General features: G+C 36.4%; 2 protein-coding genes and 1 long non-coding RNA gene across 3 annotated transcripts; 1 reads left to right on the top strand and 2 right to left on the bottom strand.

Annotated features, from left to right (window-relative positions):
- The first annotated feature begins 70 nt into the window (after positions 1-70).
- LOC137944532 (receptor-like protein EIX1) lies at positions 71-3,502 on the top strand. Its single transcript, XM_068790216.1, has one exon. It carries the CDS (start codon positions 71-73, stop codon positions 3,500-3,502), a length of 3,432 nt encoding a protein of 1,143 aa, XP_068646317.1.
- A 985-nt stretch (positions 3,503-4,487) lies between these two features.
- LOC137944022 (uncharacterized) lies at positions 4,488-9,073 on the bottom strand. Its single transcript, XR_011110778.1, has 4 exons — positions 8,969-9,073; positions 8,572-8,833; positions 5,797-5,913; positions 4,488-4,865 (listed from the first exon to the last, which is right to left on the bottom strand). It is a non-coding gene; the product is annotated as an uncharacterized lncRNA (long non-coding RNA).
- Positions 9,074-10,392: 1,319 nt separating this feature from the next.
- On the bottom strand, positions 10,393-11,421 carry LOC137944020 (uncharacterized protein At4g14342-like). Its single transcript, XM_068789512.1, has 3 exons — positions 11,330-11,421; positions 11,089-11,212; positions 10,393-10,817 (listed from the first exon to the last, which is right to left on the bottom strand). The coding sequence occupies exons 1-3, from the start codon at positions 11,419-11,421 to the stop codon at positions 10,770-10,772; spliced, it is 264 nt and encodes an 87-aa protein (XP_068645613.1). The 3' UTR covers positions 10,393-10,769.
- Positions 11,422-14,960: the final 3,539 nt, after the last annotated feature.

Genomic DNA, 14,960 nt, shown 5'->3' with positions numbered 1-14,960 from the left:
TAAATCATCCTAGATAAATCTATAAATAGCCAAAGGAATTCTTTCTTCTCCATATCTTGCAATCAGCATAATGGGTACTTCAATTCCCGCTCTTCTTTTCTTACCTGTTCTTTTCCTTCTTTTTCTCAATACTCACGTCAATGGCTGTCATGAACAAGAGAGACAAGCTCTCCTCAAGTTCAAACACGGCCTTTATGTTCCTGCAAGTATGCTCTCTTCGTGGGTAGGGGAGGATTGTTGCAATTGGACCGGTGTAGGCTGCATGAATACCACTGGTCATGTTATTATGCTGGATCTTCGGAATGAAAACTCCAACGACTATTGGCGACCATTATTAAACTCCAGTTTGGGTGGTAAGATCGATTCATCTTTGATTCATTTGAAGCATCTAAAGTATTTGGATTTGAGCTGGAACAATTTCAATATGACTCATATCCCCAAATATTTTGGTTCTTTCGAACATCTCAGATATCTAAATCTCTCTCATGCATATTTTGATGGAAAGATTCCATACCAGCTTGGGAACCTCTCTAATTTGCACACTCTTGATCTCAACTCTGCTATCTTGTATTCCACTAGTGTTGTTGATGACCTTGCTTGGCTTTCCTCTCTCTCTTTTTTACAATACCTTGATCTCTCATGGGTAAACCTTACAAGGGCACTGAATTGGCAGCAGGAAATCAACAAAGTTTCCTCTTTGAAAGAGTTACATTTGAGCGGTTGCATGTTAGGAAATATCCATTCCTCATTCCCATTTTCTAACCTCACATCTATAAATGTCCTTGATTTTTCGTACAACGAGTTTAATTCTACATTACCCCATTGGTTGACAAATTTCAGCAGCCTGGCATATCTTGATCTACATGAAAATCAGTTTAGTGGCTCAATCCCATCTGCTATGGGAAATCTCACTTCTCTTGAGTTTCTTTACTTGAACTCAAATTCCATTGATGGTAGGATTCCAAGAAGTTTCAATAATTTATGCAATTTGAGGATTTTACAGTTATCAAGAAATTCTATTAGTAGTTGGGAGAGATTGACAGGATGTCTTGCCAATAGTTTGAAAGAATTGTATTTGGATTTCAATCAATTAACAGGAGATTTGCCTAATTGGTTGACAAATTTCAGCAGCCTTGCATATCTTGATCTAAGTGACAATCAGTTTAGTGGCTCAATCCCATCTGCTATGGGAAATCTCACTTCTCTTGAGTTTCTTGACTTGAGCTACAATTTCATTGGTGGTAGGATTCCAAGAAGTTTCAATAATTTGTGCAATTTGAGGATTTTACAGTTATCAAGAAATTCTATTAGTAGTTGGGAGAGATTGACAGGATGTCTTGCCAATAGTTTGAAAGAATTGTATTTGGATTTCAATCAATTAACAGGAGATTTGCCTAATTGGTTAACTAATTTCAACAGCCTCACACATCTTGATCTAGATGGAAATGAGTTTAGTGGCTCAATCCCATCTACTATGGCAAATCTCACTTCTCTTGAGTTTCTTGACTTGAGCAGCAATTCCATTGGTGGTAGGATTCCAAGAAGTTTCAATAATTTGTGCAATTTGAGGATTTTAAAGTTAACAGAAAATTCTATTAATAGTTGGGAGAGATTGACAGGATGTCTTGCCAATAGCTTGGAAGCCTTGTATGTGAGAAACAATCAATTGAAGGAAAGTTTACAAGTTTGGTTGGGAGAGACTAGTAATTTCAAGACCTTAAAGGTCCTTGATCTATCTGACAACTTATTTTCGGGATTCATTCCTTCCTCGATTGGGAGTTTATCATCACTGGAGGAGTTAGACCTACGTGGCAACAAACTCGGAGGCTATATTCCCCAAAGTATTGGAAAACTGTCAAACCTGCGTTCTTTTGATATTGCCAATAATTCCTTCACATTTGTCATCACTGAATCTCTTTTCACTAAAGTTGAAAGTTTGGAGGATATTAATCTGGCACACAACAACTTGGTTTGGAATGTTATTTCTCAATGGCTCCCTCCTAACATCTTTTACATTGATATATCATCTTGTCCAGTGGGGCCAAAATTTCCCTCATGGCTTCAACACCATAAGAGCGTTTCTTGGCTAGATATGTCTAATTCAAGTATTTCAGATGTTATCCCAGATTGGTTTTGGAATATTACAGTCAAGATGTACTATTTGGATCTTTCTCACAACCAACTTCAGGGCAAGTTGCCAAATTCATTCCTAGAGATTTTGGATCTTTCAAACGATTCTTTTTCTGGACCAGTTCTTGAGAAGAATATGCCAAATTTGATGCGGTTGGATATTTTAAATAACTTTCTGAATGGTAGCATTCCATCCTTACTTTGCAAATTAGAAAGTTTAGAATATCTTGATCTATCAAACAATTATCTACATGGCAATATTCATGATTGTTGGGGGAATACATCAAAGTCTATATGGTACATAAATTTCTCGAACAATAATTTTTCTGGTGAAATTCCGAGCTCACTGAGTGACATACCTTTCCTTGTATCATTGCACTTGAGGAATAACTGTTTGTCAGGAGAACTCCCTTCAACCATGAAAAAGATGAAGTCGTTGGTCGTTCTTGATCTTGCTCATAACAAACTATCTGGAGTCATACCGACATGGCTTGGGGAGAACTTATCAAGTTTGAGGATTCTATCATTACACTCAAATATGATTTACGGAAATATCCCTCCACAAATATCGAAAAATAGTTTTCTTCAGTACTTGGATCTTTCACACAACAATCTATCAGGGACTATTCCACGATCATTGGGGGACTTTTCTGCAATGACTAAGATACATAATGCTAGTGATCAAATTATTTTTCCTAAATCGTTTGGTGATGAAACAATATGGGATAATATTGTAATGATTCTAAAAGGAGTGGAACTTGAAAATAGTGGCTCACTTGGATTTTATAATTTCATAGATCTCTCAGTAAATAGTCTATCTGGAGATATTCCCGAAGAATTGACACGTCTCCTTGGACTAGTGAGTTTGAACTTGTCAAGTAATTATTTGAAAGGAAATATTCCCAACAAGATTGGAGTTTTGAAACAATTGGAATCTTTGGATTTGTCCAGAAATAGACTTTTTGGCGAAGTGCCTTCAAGCTTATCGACATTAAATTTCTTGAGCAAGCTAAACTTGTCATACAACAATTTATCAGGGAGGATACCATCTGGTTTTCAGTTACAAACACTCAACGACTCATCAATATATATTGGTAATGACAACCTGTGTGGGCCACCACTATCACCGTGTCCAACAAATGAGGTGCCCCCCAAAACGGAGATGGAGAGAGAGAAAGATGATGAATCTGAAATGACAGGGTTTTTTGTTAGCATAGGGGTAGGTATTGTCGTAGGCTTTTGGGGATTTTGTGCTGTTTTGATATTCAAAAGGTCATGGAGGATCGCCTATTATCGATTTTGTGATTACATCATAGAAAAAGTTATTGTGGCAATGATTATATGGTTTGCTAGACTCAAGAGAAAGATCTAGAAGGTCAGGGAAAACTAGGCATCTATTAAAACCAAAACGATGGATTGGTAAACATTCTTTACCTTATACATTTTATCAGCCTTTTGTTTGACAAATACAAAGCGCTTACTCTACTTTTTTTTTACAATTTTAGGGACTGTTGGCGCAAAGTATGAATTGTCTACCTCTTGCTTATTTGTGCAAGGAACTCGTACCTACCGCAGGTGATTGATTGATACTATAATGGCATAGAAATAATATTGGTACAAGTTATCATCAATGGTTTTGGCCCAGTATGTATCTATTTGGTTTGATTATGTGAAAACTTTTAGTAGTTTTATTTTTCGTTTTACAACAATTAAGAGGCATTAAAGTAAAACTACAAAAACCATAAAATTTCTTTCTCAGAACAAGCAAAGCTATTTATGAGAAGAGTTTTAACTTTCAAAAGTAGATTTTTACTTTCAAAAGTTTTAACTTTCAAAAGTAATTGAAAGTAGCATAAATTGTTGTTAGGTTTCTTTCAACAAGTGTATCAAATATAAAAGCGACATATAAACAACAAAAAACCTATTACATTTTCTTTTAAACTTTCTATTTTTGTTGGTCAATTTCCTCTGAATAATGTGTTTATTACCGCAATGAGATTTCAACACCTTTGTTTATTGAAAAAAAAATAGCTAGTTCTCTGAAAAATCCGAATAAATATGATTATACTTATTTTAAAAGTTTTAACTTTCAAAAGCAATTTAAAGCACCATAAATAGTTGTTAGGTTCCTTTTAGCACTTGTATCAAATATAAAAGTAAAACATAAACAACAACAAAACCTATTACTTTGTCATCTGAGCTTTTTAGTTTTGTTGGTCAATTTCCTCTAACTAATGTGTTTGTCACCAAAATGAGATTCCAATACCTTTGTTTGCTGAAAGAAAAATAGTTGTTGGTATGAAAAATCCTCAGAAATATAAGTAAACTAATTTTTTCTAAAAGATTGTTATGTGTACATTAAGCTAAGATCACTTTGTCCTTTCCCATTAGGAAAGGAGTCACCAACAGTTTATAAAGTCAATTTTTTACATAAATCAAATAATATCTTACAGAAAATATAAAACCCAAGCCAAAAACATAAAAAACAAGCATAGACAGAAGTCAAGCCAATTTTGCTCATTTCTTCAAATATTTTCCAAAGGCAAATTTGGTCTTTATTTGAACGAGGGTAATGGGAGGCTATACTTCTTTGCTCATTCTCTCTGGTCTCTTCTCTCCACCCATCCGCCACCGATATTGGAAACAAAGCACACAAGCGGGCCATACAGCTCTACATGCCATCCCTCACAAATGTCACCATGTCGAGATGAGTTATCCTTCGTGTCAAGGCCGGCCTGCATGATGGCAATCAGCTCAAATGACAGCTATGAAGATGATCGTGCCTCACATCATAGGATATTTGACTCTCCAACACTTCAAGAAAGGAAACATGGAAACTAAAAAATATACTAATAGACCTTGTAAAATAAGAAAGCATCTCAATGTTCAAAAATGTAAACATTAGATGCGTTGTTGTATAGGGCTCACTATTATTCACATCCACCAAATTAATCAAAGTCGGTATTTGCACGTTCTTCATGTTAGGTGACCCTATGCAACACTAGCTACACAATCTCATACAAAGTTAAAGCATCCACACATGTGGTACCAGGACCCACTTGTGAAGATAAAGATGAAAAATCCGTTGGACATGTTGAGAAGATCTCTCCCGTGTGCAACACAAGTTGATCAAGGACAAAGGGAGTTTCATCCAATCAACCACTCTAAGAAGGAATGATCATCTCCAAGGATTCCTTCAACTAGGAAAGTCCATGTTAAAACATGTCTTTTTCTATAAGGAAAGTCTAGTTGTTGAGAGTTTATCAATCTTTTTTTTTTTTTTCTAAAGAAAAAAATATCAATCATAATTCAAAGTCTTTATTTTTCTATACACAATTTAATATAAGGAAGTTTTTCCAAGAGATTGTTTTATTTCAATTACTTTTCAGCCATCACTTGGCAATGTTTCAAGAGCTTCTGCAATCAGACCATTTGAATTGGTTCATCCAAAAAATGGAACCTAGACCAGATATTTTACTTCTGGCTAAACCTGCTCTCTGACCAGATATTTTACTCCGTTTGATTGACCAATCACACTGGCCTCTAGCAGAGTTGCACATGTCAGTATTATTTTGTATACCTTGAACCCTTTCACCCACAAACTTCAGCTTTCTTCAACCCATAGTGATAAACAAATAATAGCTAGAAAAATTAGATGAAGATTACCTTCATAAAATTGTAAGGATCTTCCAATTGATTCATTATTAAGCCAAGTATGTGGTAGTGATCAACATAAAGATGCATAGATGCCACGTTGAAACTTCACTGTCCATTTGCTACATACTGAAAAAATTGGGAGATAAGAAAAAATATAGTTCCATGGAAAAGTGTTTTCGGTAGATATATAATAATGAAAAAGCAACAAAAAATGCTTTAGAGTTCACCATCTATTCACGTCCATAAGTCTCTTTCCAACAGATTTAACCTACAGGTGCTCAAGCTGAGAATTTATGCTAAATCTATCACTTGCATGTAAACAGAGTATAAGTAAAACAGAGGTCAGTGCGTGTAGAACTTGAAAGAATGATCGCGTTCAACATGATTGACTAGAACAAAACACATAAACACAACTAATAAATTAGATTTTCAGGAACTATAAATTTTTCCATGAAAGGTGCTCATACGTTTAAACATTTCAGATCTTTTAAATTTTAATAATGGCACATTTCAGTATTTTAGAATCTAATTTTTTTCAAAGGTGCTGGTAAAGTTCTAATTATGTGATGGAGCAAAAACAATAGTCTTTAGCAGAAAAGAAGCTACAGAGTGCAGAAAAAGATTCATCAACTACTAAATACTTTTTTAAGTTATAAAGTAAGCTCTTAATAGTTTTCCCATTGTATTACTTCCTTGAAGTTTTTTTTTTCCTTTTATATTTTGAACTGAGTTCCCTACAGTTCTTAAGATTATATACATCTTTAATTTGCTAAAAAATCCCAACAGGCAACTAATTTAAAATGGCATTTGTAGAGTGCCCTTACATAATATAGAAGCTTAAGAAGCATACTAGTAATACAGAGGATTCTGTTCCCTGTTTCTACTAGTAAAATTTCCTAAGAAAATAATTCTCTTTTTACTTTACAAGAGATGTAAGAATTTTTATTTTTATTCCAACCACTCCAATCTCAAAAGATGTCCTGTAGGTTTTCATGGTTTAAGAAATCCTCAACCAGTACTGCTGTATCATACATGCTCAAAATTTCTTGTGAAGGCCTTTCTTGGAAAAAAATATCATTGGGTGGTTAGCTACACTCATTCAGCCATTACTGCTGTATCATCCAAGAGCACCTTCTAGACAGGTAAAAGCCAAGACCAAAGTTGAGTTTGAGGTAAACCACAGTAGTGGAATCTCACTACTTGAACTGGAATGAACTCCCTCTATTGGAGAATGAGGTAAACTGAAGTCAGTGCTATGAATGTATGTAGTTTTTTTTTTAACTTCAATCCAGCTACAAGCTGGTTTTTTCCTCATCCCCTTTCCCTTCATAGCTATTCTCCAAGTGGCTGCATCCTTCCATCTACTACCACCAGCATAAATGTTTGACATAAGAACATGGTATGCCATATTATCAGGCTCAAGCAGAACAATTTTTTGTGCCACCTTTTCAGCCAATGGAATATTTTTGTGAACTCTACAAGCACTCAACAAAGTTGACCAGACACTGGCAATGGGCTCCACTTTCATGCTTGAGATGAAACTGTAGGCTTGCTCTAGCTTTCCTGCCCTTCTTTCTAAACCCGGTGAAATATTATAATCTTGCTTCATGCTATTAAAATATTTCCAAGCTTCTTTTATCAACCCACCATGACTACAAGCAGTTAAAACAGCCACAAATGCTACATAATTAGGTCTTACGTTCTCATGTTCCATCTGTTTGAACATGAAGAGGGCTTCTTGGGCCTTTCCATGCAGAGCATGACCCATGATTATGGCTGTCCATGACACCATATCTCGTGAATCCATCTTATCAAAGATCCACTGGGCTGTTCAAATATAACCACATTTTGCATACATGTCTACAAGTGAGCTAGCTATAAAAACATTGTCTTAATACCTACTCCTAACTATATATCCATGGAGCTGCTTCCCAAGATGTAATGTTGTCAAATGAGCACAAGCAGGCATTATACTGGAAAATGTAACATGTCTAGGCTTAATTGTAGCCATCAACATTTGGAGAAGCAATCTCAGTCCTTCATCAAACAATCCATTTTGGACACATCCAGCAATAATGGAGTTCCATGAGATTGCGTCACGCTGGGGTAGCAGGTAAAGTTGGATTAGTAATGTCCTGGTAAGACAGAAAACACATCTAGTAACCTTTTAGCAAAAGTAAGAAAAATATAGATGTTATGCAATAATTTTCCCATACAAAGTTGATGCTCTCTCCTTTTTTCCTCACTACTTACTAGAAACCTCATCTTTTGATTGCAGCTTCTAGCTTAGTCACCCTCTTTGATGGTATGCGTTGATGTATAATGCTTATCAACGAAGAGGATTGCCTAGAAGCAATTTGCTTTGTTTTACTTAGTCACCGACATCTACTAGATAGTTAAAGCAAAAGCATCTCAGCCCACAGAGTGCAGAAAGATGTCCCCAAAACCAACATATACAAATAACTGAAAAGCTTAGACTCGGAAGAGAACTAAGGGATTATCACTGAAATCAGATTATCATCAAACATTTTATGCCTAGTGACCTAAGAGTCCATTTTATGTCCATCCGTAGAATACACAAGCTTCCCTAAGATGTTACTTTTGTGATTTGAAATGCACTTCGCGATCACCCTTTGGTAGGTGAAAGGGTACTGGCTTAGAAGTATACAAACGTGTAACTAGGGACTATCTTTAAAATATTTGCACAGTAAGGGGATAAATCAACAAATTCATACTCGATTGCATGAAAAACTAACCATCATTATTCAGTTATATCAAATTTACCTGTGAATAAATAGAGCCATCTCCGCAGCTGGTCGAAGCAAAGACGAACGATGTGACTCTCCATGCTTGCTCACACAAGAACACACCAGAAAACGTGCAAAATAGAACAGAGAGAAATTTAAGTGACAAATGCACGACAAGTTACCGAAGGCCACCCACAAGAGTAAGAACAAAAATGAGCTACTTTCCAGAATGTCTTCTAACAAGGAGACCATTAATAAAGTCGTTGTGTTCCATTTTGCTGCAATGATTTATAAGTTATCTGCAGTAGAAGGACGATAGACTTTAGAGAAGGATGCAAATGCAACCAATTCGAATAAAGGTGGCAACTGGCTGCATTGGTTTGAAGAACTGAAACAAATTTAAGGCCGAGAGAGAGTGAGAGAGAAAGCGCGACCTGCCGGTGAGGGAAGCTCCTCGGCGACGGACGGCGAGTCCTGCTCAACACGGAAGTGGACGCAATGGAATCCGGCGCGGGGGTAAGGCTTCCAAGCAAACAAGCCTTAGAAGGCGAAAAGGAAATACTCGTTAATTGCCCTGATTCACCTCCTCTACTTTCCCTTGAAAATAATCCGTAATTGAAAATGGCATTTTCAGCAGCTTACCCAATTTTCGTTTTTATTCCATATTTAAAAATTGTTTTATTACACATAATTTGAGATTTTATTTTTTAGTTTTATGATAAAAATAAGTACTAATATTTTTATAAATATAATAAAATAATTAATTATTCTAAAACCCAAAACTCTTATCCCTTGTTAAAAAAAGTATAGTTCTTACCTATGACGTGTTAGATTACATGGAATTTTCCATACCTATGACGCAAAACAAAACCACTTTTTTTTCTCCTCTCATCCCTGTTTCCAGCCGAGTTGTATATGTTCAAGCTTGGTTACTGAATACTTCAAACTCAAACTTAGCCTTGAGCCCAAAAATTTTAAGCGAATTTGAGCTCTAACTCGAGTCGGGTTCAAAATCCAATCTATATTTTAAATTACAAAAATTATAAAAATAATAATAAAAAAAGATATTATGATGAATTTGGAATTATTGAACTTTGTAATGAACAAACAAACATCTTCATCAATAGTGTTTATTCCGTTGGCAAACAACAACATTATTTTGAGGAACCCGAAAGGGTTGAACATTCAATCATCTTTGTGGTTTTAGGTAAATAAGAGCAATATCAACCAACTAAAGAGGGAATTGACGTGAGTATTTAGAGTAAAAGGTATTTTCATAAAAAAATATACTAATGAGTCAACTCGTGAGCTACCAAGTCAGAGCTTGGAAAATCTGAAATTTGGGTTGTTATACTTAAAAACATTATTTCAAGTTTGAGATCGAGCAAAGCTGCAATAAAAACTAAACTGAATCGAGTTTTTTTCGAGACGAGCATGAACGGTTTGCAAACCGGTTTAACTTGGTGCCTAACCTACCTCTGGCATATGGGTGCTACCTGTTGTGAGGACTTCAATCTAAAGTCATTCTCGTAGTTACTGGGACTTCAAAGATAATTATTCTGAATGTTCGATTCAAAGGGTTAATCCCTTCTTCCAACACCCTGTTCTTGCCTTCAATTCCATACACGAGAAACTGCTATCAAAAACCCGTAAAATCTCTCATTTTTCTCTCCTCAGCTCCATAAGAGCACCATATTGATCTCCAAAATCTCATTTCTCTTCTTCCTTCTCTTGGTCCAAAAAGTATAATAATGAAAAACCTCCAGATTGGTTACAAGCAAAGCTAGAACTGTAGCATCCTCAATTAGTAAGCTCTCTCTCACCCATTACGGATGGAAATCTCAGTGGAAGCTGCAGAAACAAAAAAAATTCTTGTGATGATTGCAAAGATATCTTGAATGACAAGAGAGACACTGATGGACTCTAAGATCAATATGGGTTTAGTCCTCTCAAGACAGAAGAGACTGAAACTCCAAAATAGGATTGAAAATAGGAAATATTATATGTTCCCTCCAATAACACTATTATTCTCGACAATAGAACTAGTCAGTCAGAGCTCAATTAAGCACAATTACAAGCCGAGAGAGTAGTAGTTTCATCTACAAAAGATGTAACAGGGCAGCTTCTCTACTACTTTTTTTCCAGGATAGTGACTAAGGCAGGAAGAAAATGACAATGGCTTTAGCAACAGACATCTCAGAAGCTTCAACTTTCAAATTTGGATGTATGTACAGTTCAATCTTCATCCATTTCTCGAGGTAGACCACAGGGCAGCAACATTTTCTAAAGAAAATAAAAGAAAGTAGTCAGAAGTCTCTTCACAGGCTTTAAGTTCATGTTTAAAATAAGATTTCGGTTACACATCTCAGAAAAATCTAAAATACCTAATGTATTTAATTTTGTTCTTGAGAAAGAGTGATCATGTAATCAGAGACGAGAACAAATAATTACCAAAACCAGAATCTTTCCATTAAATTTGCAATCATATTACAGAATAGCAGGAATTCTTAAAAAAAAAAAATGTTATTAACTGCATTGCTAAAAAGATGATTACCTGCATAAAATTGTATCTTTCTCTTCCAATTGATTCATTCTGAGCAATAGATAAATAAGCCGAGATGGGGTAGTGACCAACATAAGAAGCATAGCTGTCACGTTGAATGTTCACCGCCCATTCACTACACAGAAAAATGATTTGGTGGATAAGAAAAATATGGTCCAATGGAAGAGCACTTTCAAAAAATAAATAATAAGAGAAAAGCAAAGAAAGATGTTCGAGGGTTTCTGGGACTTGCAATCTGTTCAAGTCAGCATGATCTGTTCCAACATATTTAGCCTGCAGATGCTCAAGCAGAGAATTTATGTTAAATCTGTCGCTGGCCTGCATGTAAACAGGGTGCAAGAAAAATCAATGCCAATGTGTGTAGAATTTGCTTGAAGGATCACAACCGACATGATTGAAAGGAAGAAAAAACAACTAGTAGCATAGGGTTCCATGAATTAAAAACTTCTTCTTAGATCTTTAAAATAATTAAACATTTCTGATGTTATTCATTATTTTAAAATCTTGTCGTTTCTCTTCAGCTAAAATGTTAGCACTTAACAGTTATTTTGATTTACATTACTCCCACCAAATTCAAATCAAATTTACCCCAGAGTTTCACTAGGGAAAGAATTCAAAATGGCATTTTCAGAGTTCCCTTCAACAATATATAGACTCGGACATTTACCAATTGTAATGCAGAAGACTTCACTCCATGCATCTACAACAAGGTATCCTTTTTTTTTTTTTTGAGAAAGACAACAAGGTATCCTAAGAAAAGATTTTTTTTGCTACTTTGGAAGAATACTTAAGCAAGCAACTACTCCACCTCACAAGACCTCTCTTAATCCAGTAAAACCAGGAGACATATCTAGTTCAACAGATCCTCAGTAAAACTACAAATATGCCAATGCCTTGAATGAAAGCCTGTCCAGGAATTTTTTTTTCGCAGTTTTGCTTCCCTCTAGCAACCATTACTGCTAAATGTCCCAAGAGCACCTCTACGAAGAACTGCAGAAACCGAAGTGAACTTCAAGGAGAATTACAGGGGGTAGCAACTCTCTACCTGCACGCCAGAAGTTTCGTATCTCTAGACATTAAAGGATTGCAGATATCACTAGTATGTATCTTTTCAGTAGCTGCCCCCTTTTGATATCTTTAATTCTAAGACAGCTCTTCCTTCCAATCAAATTTCTCTCATAGTTTCAGCCAACAATGGACGAACAATATATAGCACTGGAGAGAAAACTTCAATGAGCCACCCATAATTACATGACACTAATTTTTCATTTTTAGAAAAACATGTGAAAGGTAGTATTTTCTCACATATAGATGACTTCCCCAAACCCAGGATATCATCCACAACGTATGCATATAACTTAAGACCCCCTTACACCACATTATGTTATGTAAATAAAGCAATCGACTATATGTTAACTCCAGATACTAGTGTTATTTATTAACTAACTCACCTTCTCAAAATTTTTAAAACAAACTAACCATATTATTTCATACCCAACAGATGAAGTTACCCTCAAAGCAAGGACTTAAGCATTTAATGTTGAAGGGCAGTGGTCACATAAGTGGTCGGAAACAAAAAGGAGCCTCAGGTGCTTCTTCTACACGTACTTCTGCAGCCTCTTTTAGAAAGCTTTCAACCACCCACAGGGGATCTTTCAATGAATCCAAGCTGCCAAAGTTATATTTTGAGCTTCGGAGTTCAGAAGCGCCTTGGCGTTATTTCATCACCCACTTCCTGGCCTGCCATAGTTGCAAAAGGCATCTATTGTTCCATAATTGATCGACCTCCTTGGTCATAGCAATAACCACAACCTTAACCCACCCTTCAGGCTCTTTGTGCCTTTTTAGAAGCTCCTTTTCAAGCTCTGCTCACTTGTTCATGCACAACAAACTTGTGGGTCTATTGCAGTAACCATTTCTCTAGAACCTTCACAGTCCCTTGAAATTCTTTGACATCTATTTTGGCTCTTTGCATGTCTATGTTGCAATAGAAAGGTGGTTACTAACTCCATCCCTTCCCATTTTGCATCAGCTACAATTGCTTCAAACATACCTTGGCTGGTATATCAAGTAAACATTTGTTTTTTTTTTTTTTAAATGTTGATAATTTTATTTCAAAGAAAGAGAAGATAACCAACCCATCCTTCCCATAAAAAAGGTAAGGACAGGGTCAGTTATCCAATGGAACATTTGAATTTCTACGTTTTTCCTCTTTCATAAAGGCACTCTCATTACTTTGGGAGTGTAGGGGCAAGGGAGGATTAGGGGTGGACACGGATTTCCCAACACTTGAACCTGACCCCAAATTCCAACCTCAAAACTGAAAAAACTCAAACGGGGTTTGGAAACATGAATGACTGTCAGCATATCCACCAATCATAGAGTTCCAACATACAACCTCTCCCGCCATCTCAAAACACCCACATTTTCCGTACATATCTACAATAGCAAAGCTTACAAACTCAGCCAACGTGAATTTCCTTCCCTTTCTTTAAATCTAAAAGTCGTGTACAAGCAGAAAAAGCATTTATGAAGGTCACTGAATCAGGTTCAAACCCATTGTTCTTAATCCTTCCAAATAGCAAGAGATCACCGTATTCCAACAAGCTACAGCTCTCTCTGGCATTTCCTTGAACAATTGAATGGCTGGCTCAAATAAACTACACTTTGCATACATACCTACAAGAGAACTAGTAACAATCACTTCAAGTCCGATACCCAATTTGACCACTTCGGCGTGTAATATTTTACCATCTTGATCTTTACCTAGTCATCCACAGACCTTTATAATGCTTGGGTATGTATAACTCCCTGGTTTAAGATAAGGAAATGTCTGTAACCTCTCAAAGAGTTGAAGTGATTCATCGTACAAGTGGTTCTTGGAGTAAGCAGCCAAAAGACCATTCCAGAGAGAGATTCCCAAAGGGTCCTCTATTGTCTGAAAAACTACCCCTGCCGACGTATGGAATGAGATGAGAGGTTTATGATATTTTGAAGCACGAGTAAGATTATTTTCTGATGTACAAGCTTTCCATCCTTCAACAACTTGGACGTAATACATGATCTCTAAAGAAGACGAGCTTCTGAGCATCCATCAAAAATGTTTAGATGGTCGAATCTGGGACAAGTCTAGAGGTTTCTATTGAGAATTGACAACCAGACGCCACCTAGAAAAGAACCAACTGCTGCTAAAGGGTGCGTGAGCTGCTTTTTTTGTGTTTTTTTCATCCAAATGTGCGTGAGCTAATTGACACTGAGAGCGTTGTCTCCCTCTTCCTAATTCCAGTTGGCTAGTAAACTGGAATAAGAGTAGACAACAAGTATGAGTAAATTTGCTAATCTCCTGAAACTTAATTCCCCCGTTTTTGCCTGATAACATTACCTGACGTGATTCATTACCTGACTCGAATCAAACGAAGGCAAATGTTTTTTATTTTATTTTAGTTTTTAAATAAATATATTTAAAATAAAATTACTAATTTACCCCACAGTCTATCCGGGGACCCATATGGATCGGAGCTAATTTATATTTCTGGTCTGAAAAGGGGAAGGGTGAAATGGGAATTTTATGTCTTTGAAAACTGAGAGGCGAGAGGCGACTCGGAGTTTCTTTCTTATAATAATCGAGTCTCGCTCTCGTTCTCGTTCTGGTTTTCTTCTCTTCGCGTTCCCATCTCCCATGCACGAAGAGGCAGGTTAAGGATATGGAACAGACAGGCCCTGGTGGCCACTTTGTCCCATATGCTTCACCTGCTTCATCGTGTATGAAGAGCAATATCGAAACAGGTTTCTGCGGAATAAAGTGCTTCGGTGACGACCATCGAGGGTGTTTTCTTGCTCAGTCCAAGAATTCAAAGAACTGA

This window comes from Aristolochia californica, unplaced genomic scaffold (genome assembly GCF_029961685.1).
Source record: "Aristolochia californica isolate CCGP_79_NKW_82.1479 unplaced genomic scaffold, dmAriCali1.0.hap1 SCAF_11, whole genome shotgun sequence".
Lineage (NCBI taxonomy): Eukaryota > Viridiplantae > Streptophyta > Magnoliopsida > Piperales > Aristolochiaceae > Aristolochia > Aristolochia californica.
The sequence above is the reverse complement of the archived record's forward strand: the minus strand, read 5'-3'. Positions and strand labels throughout refer to the sequence as shown.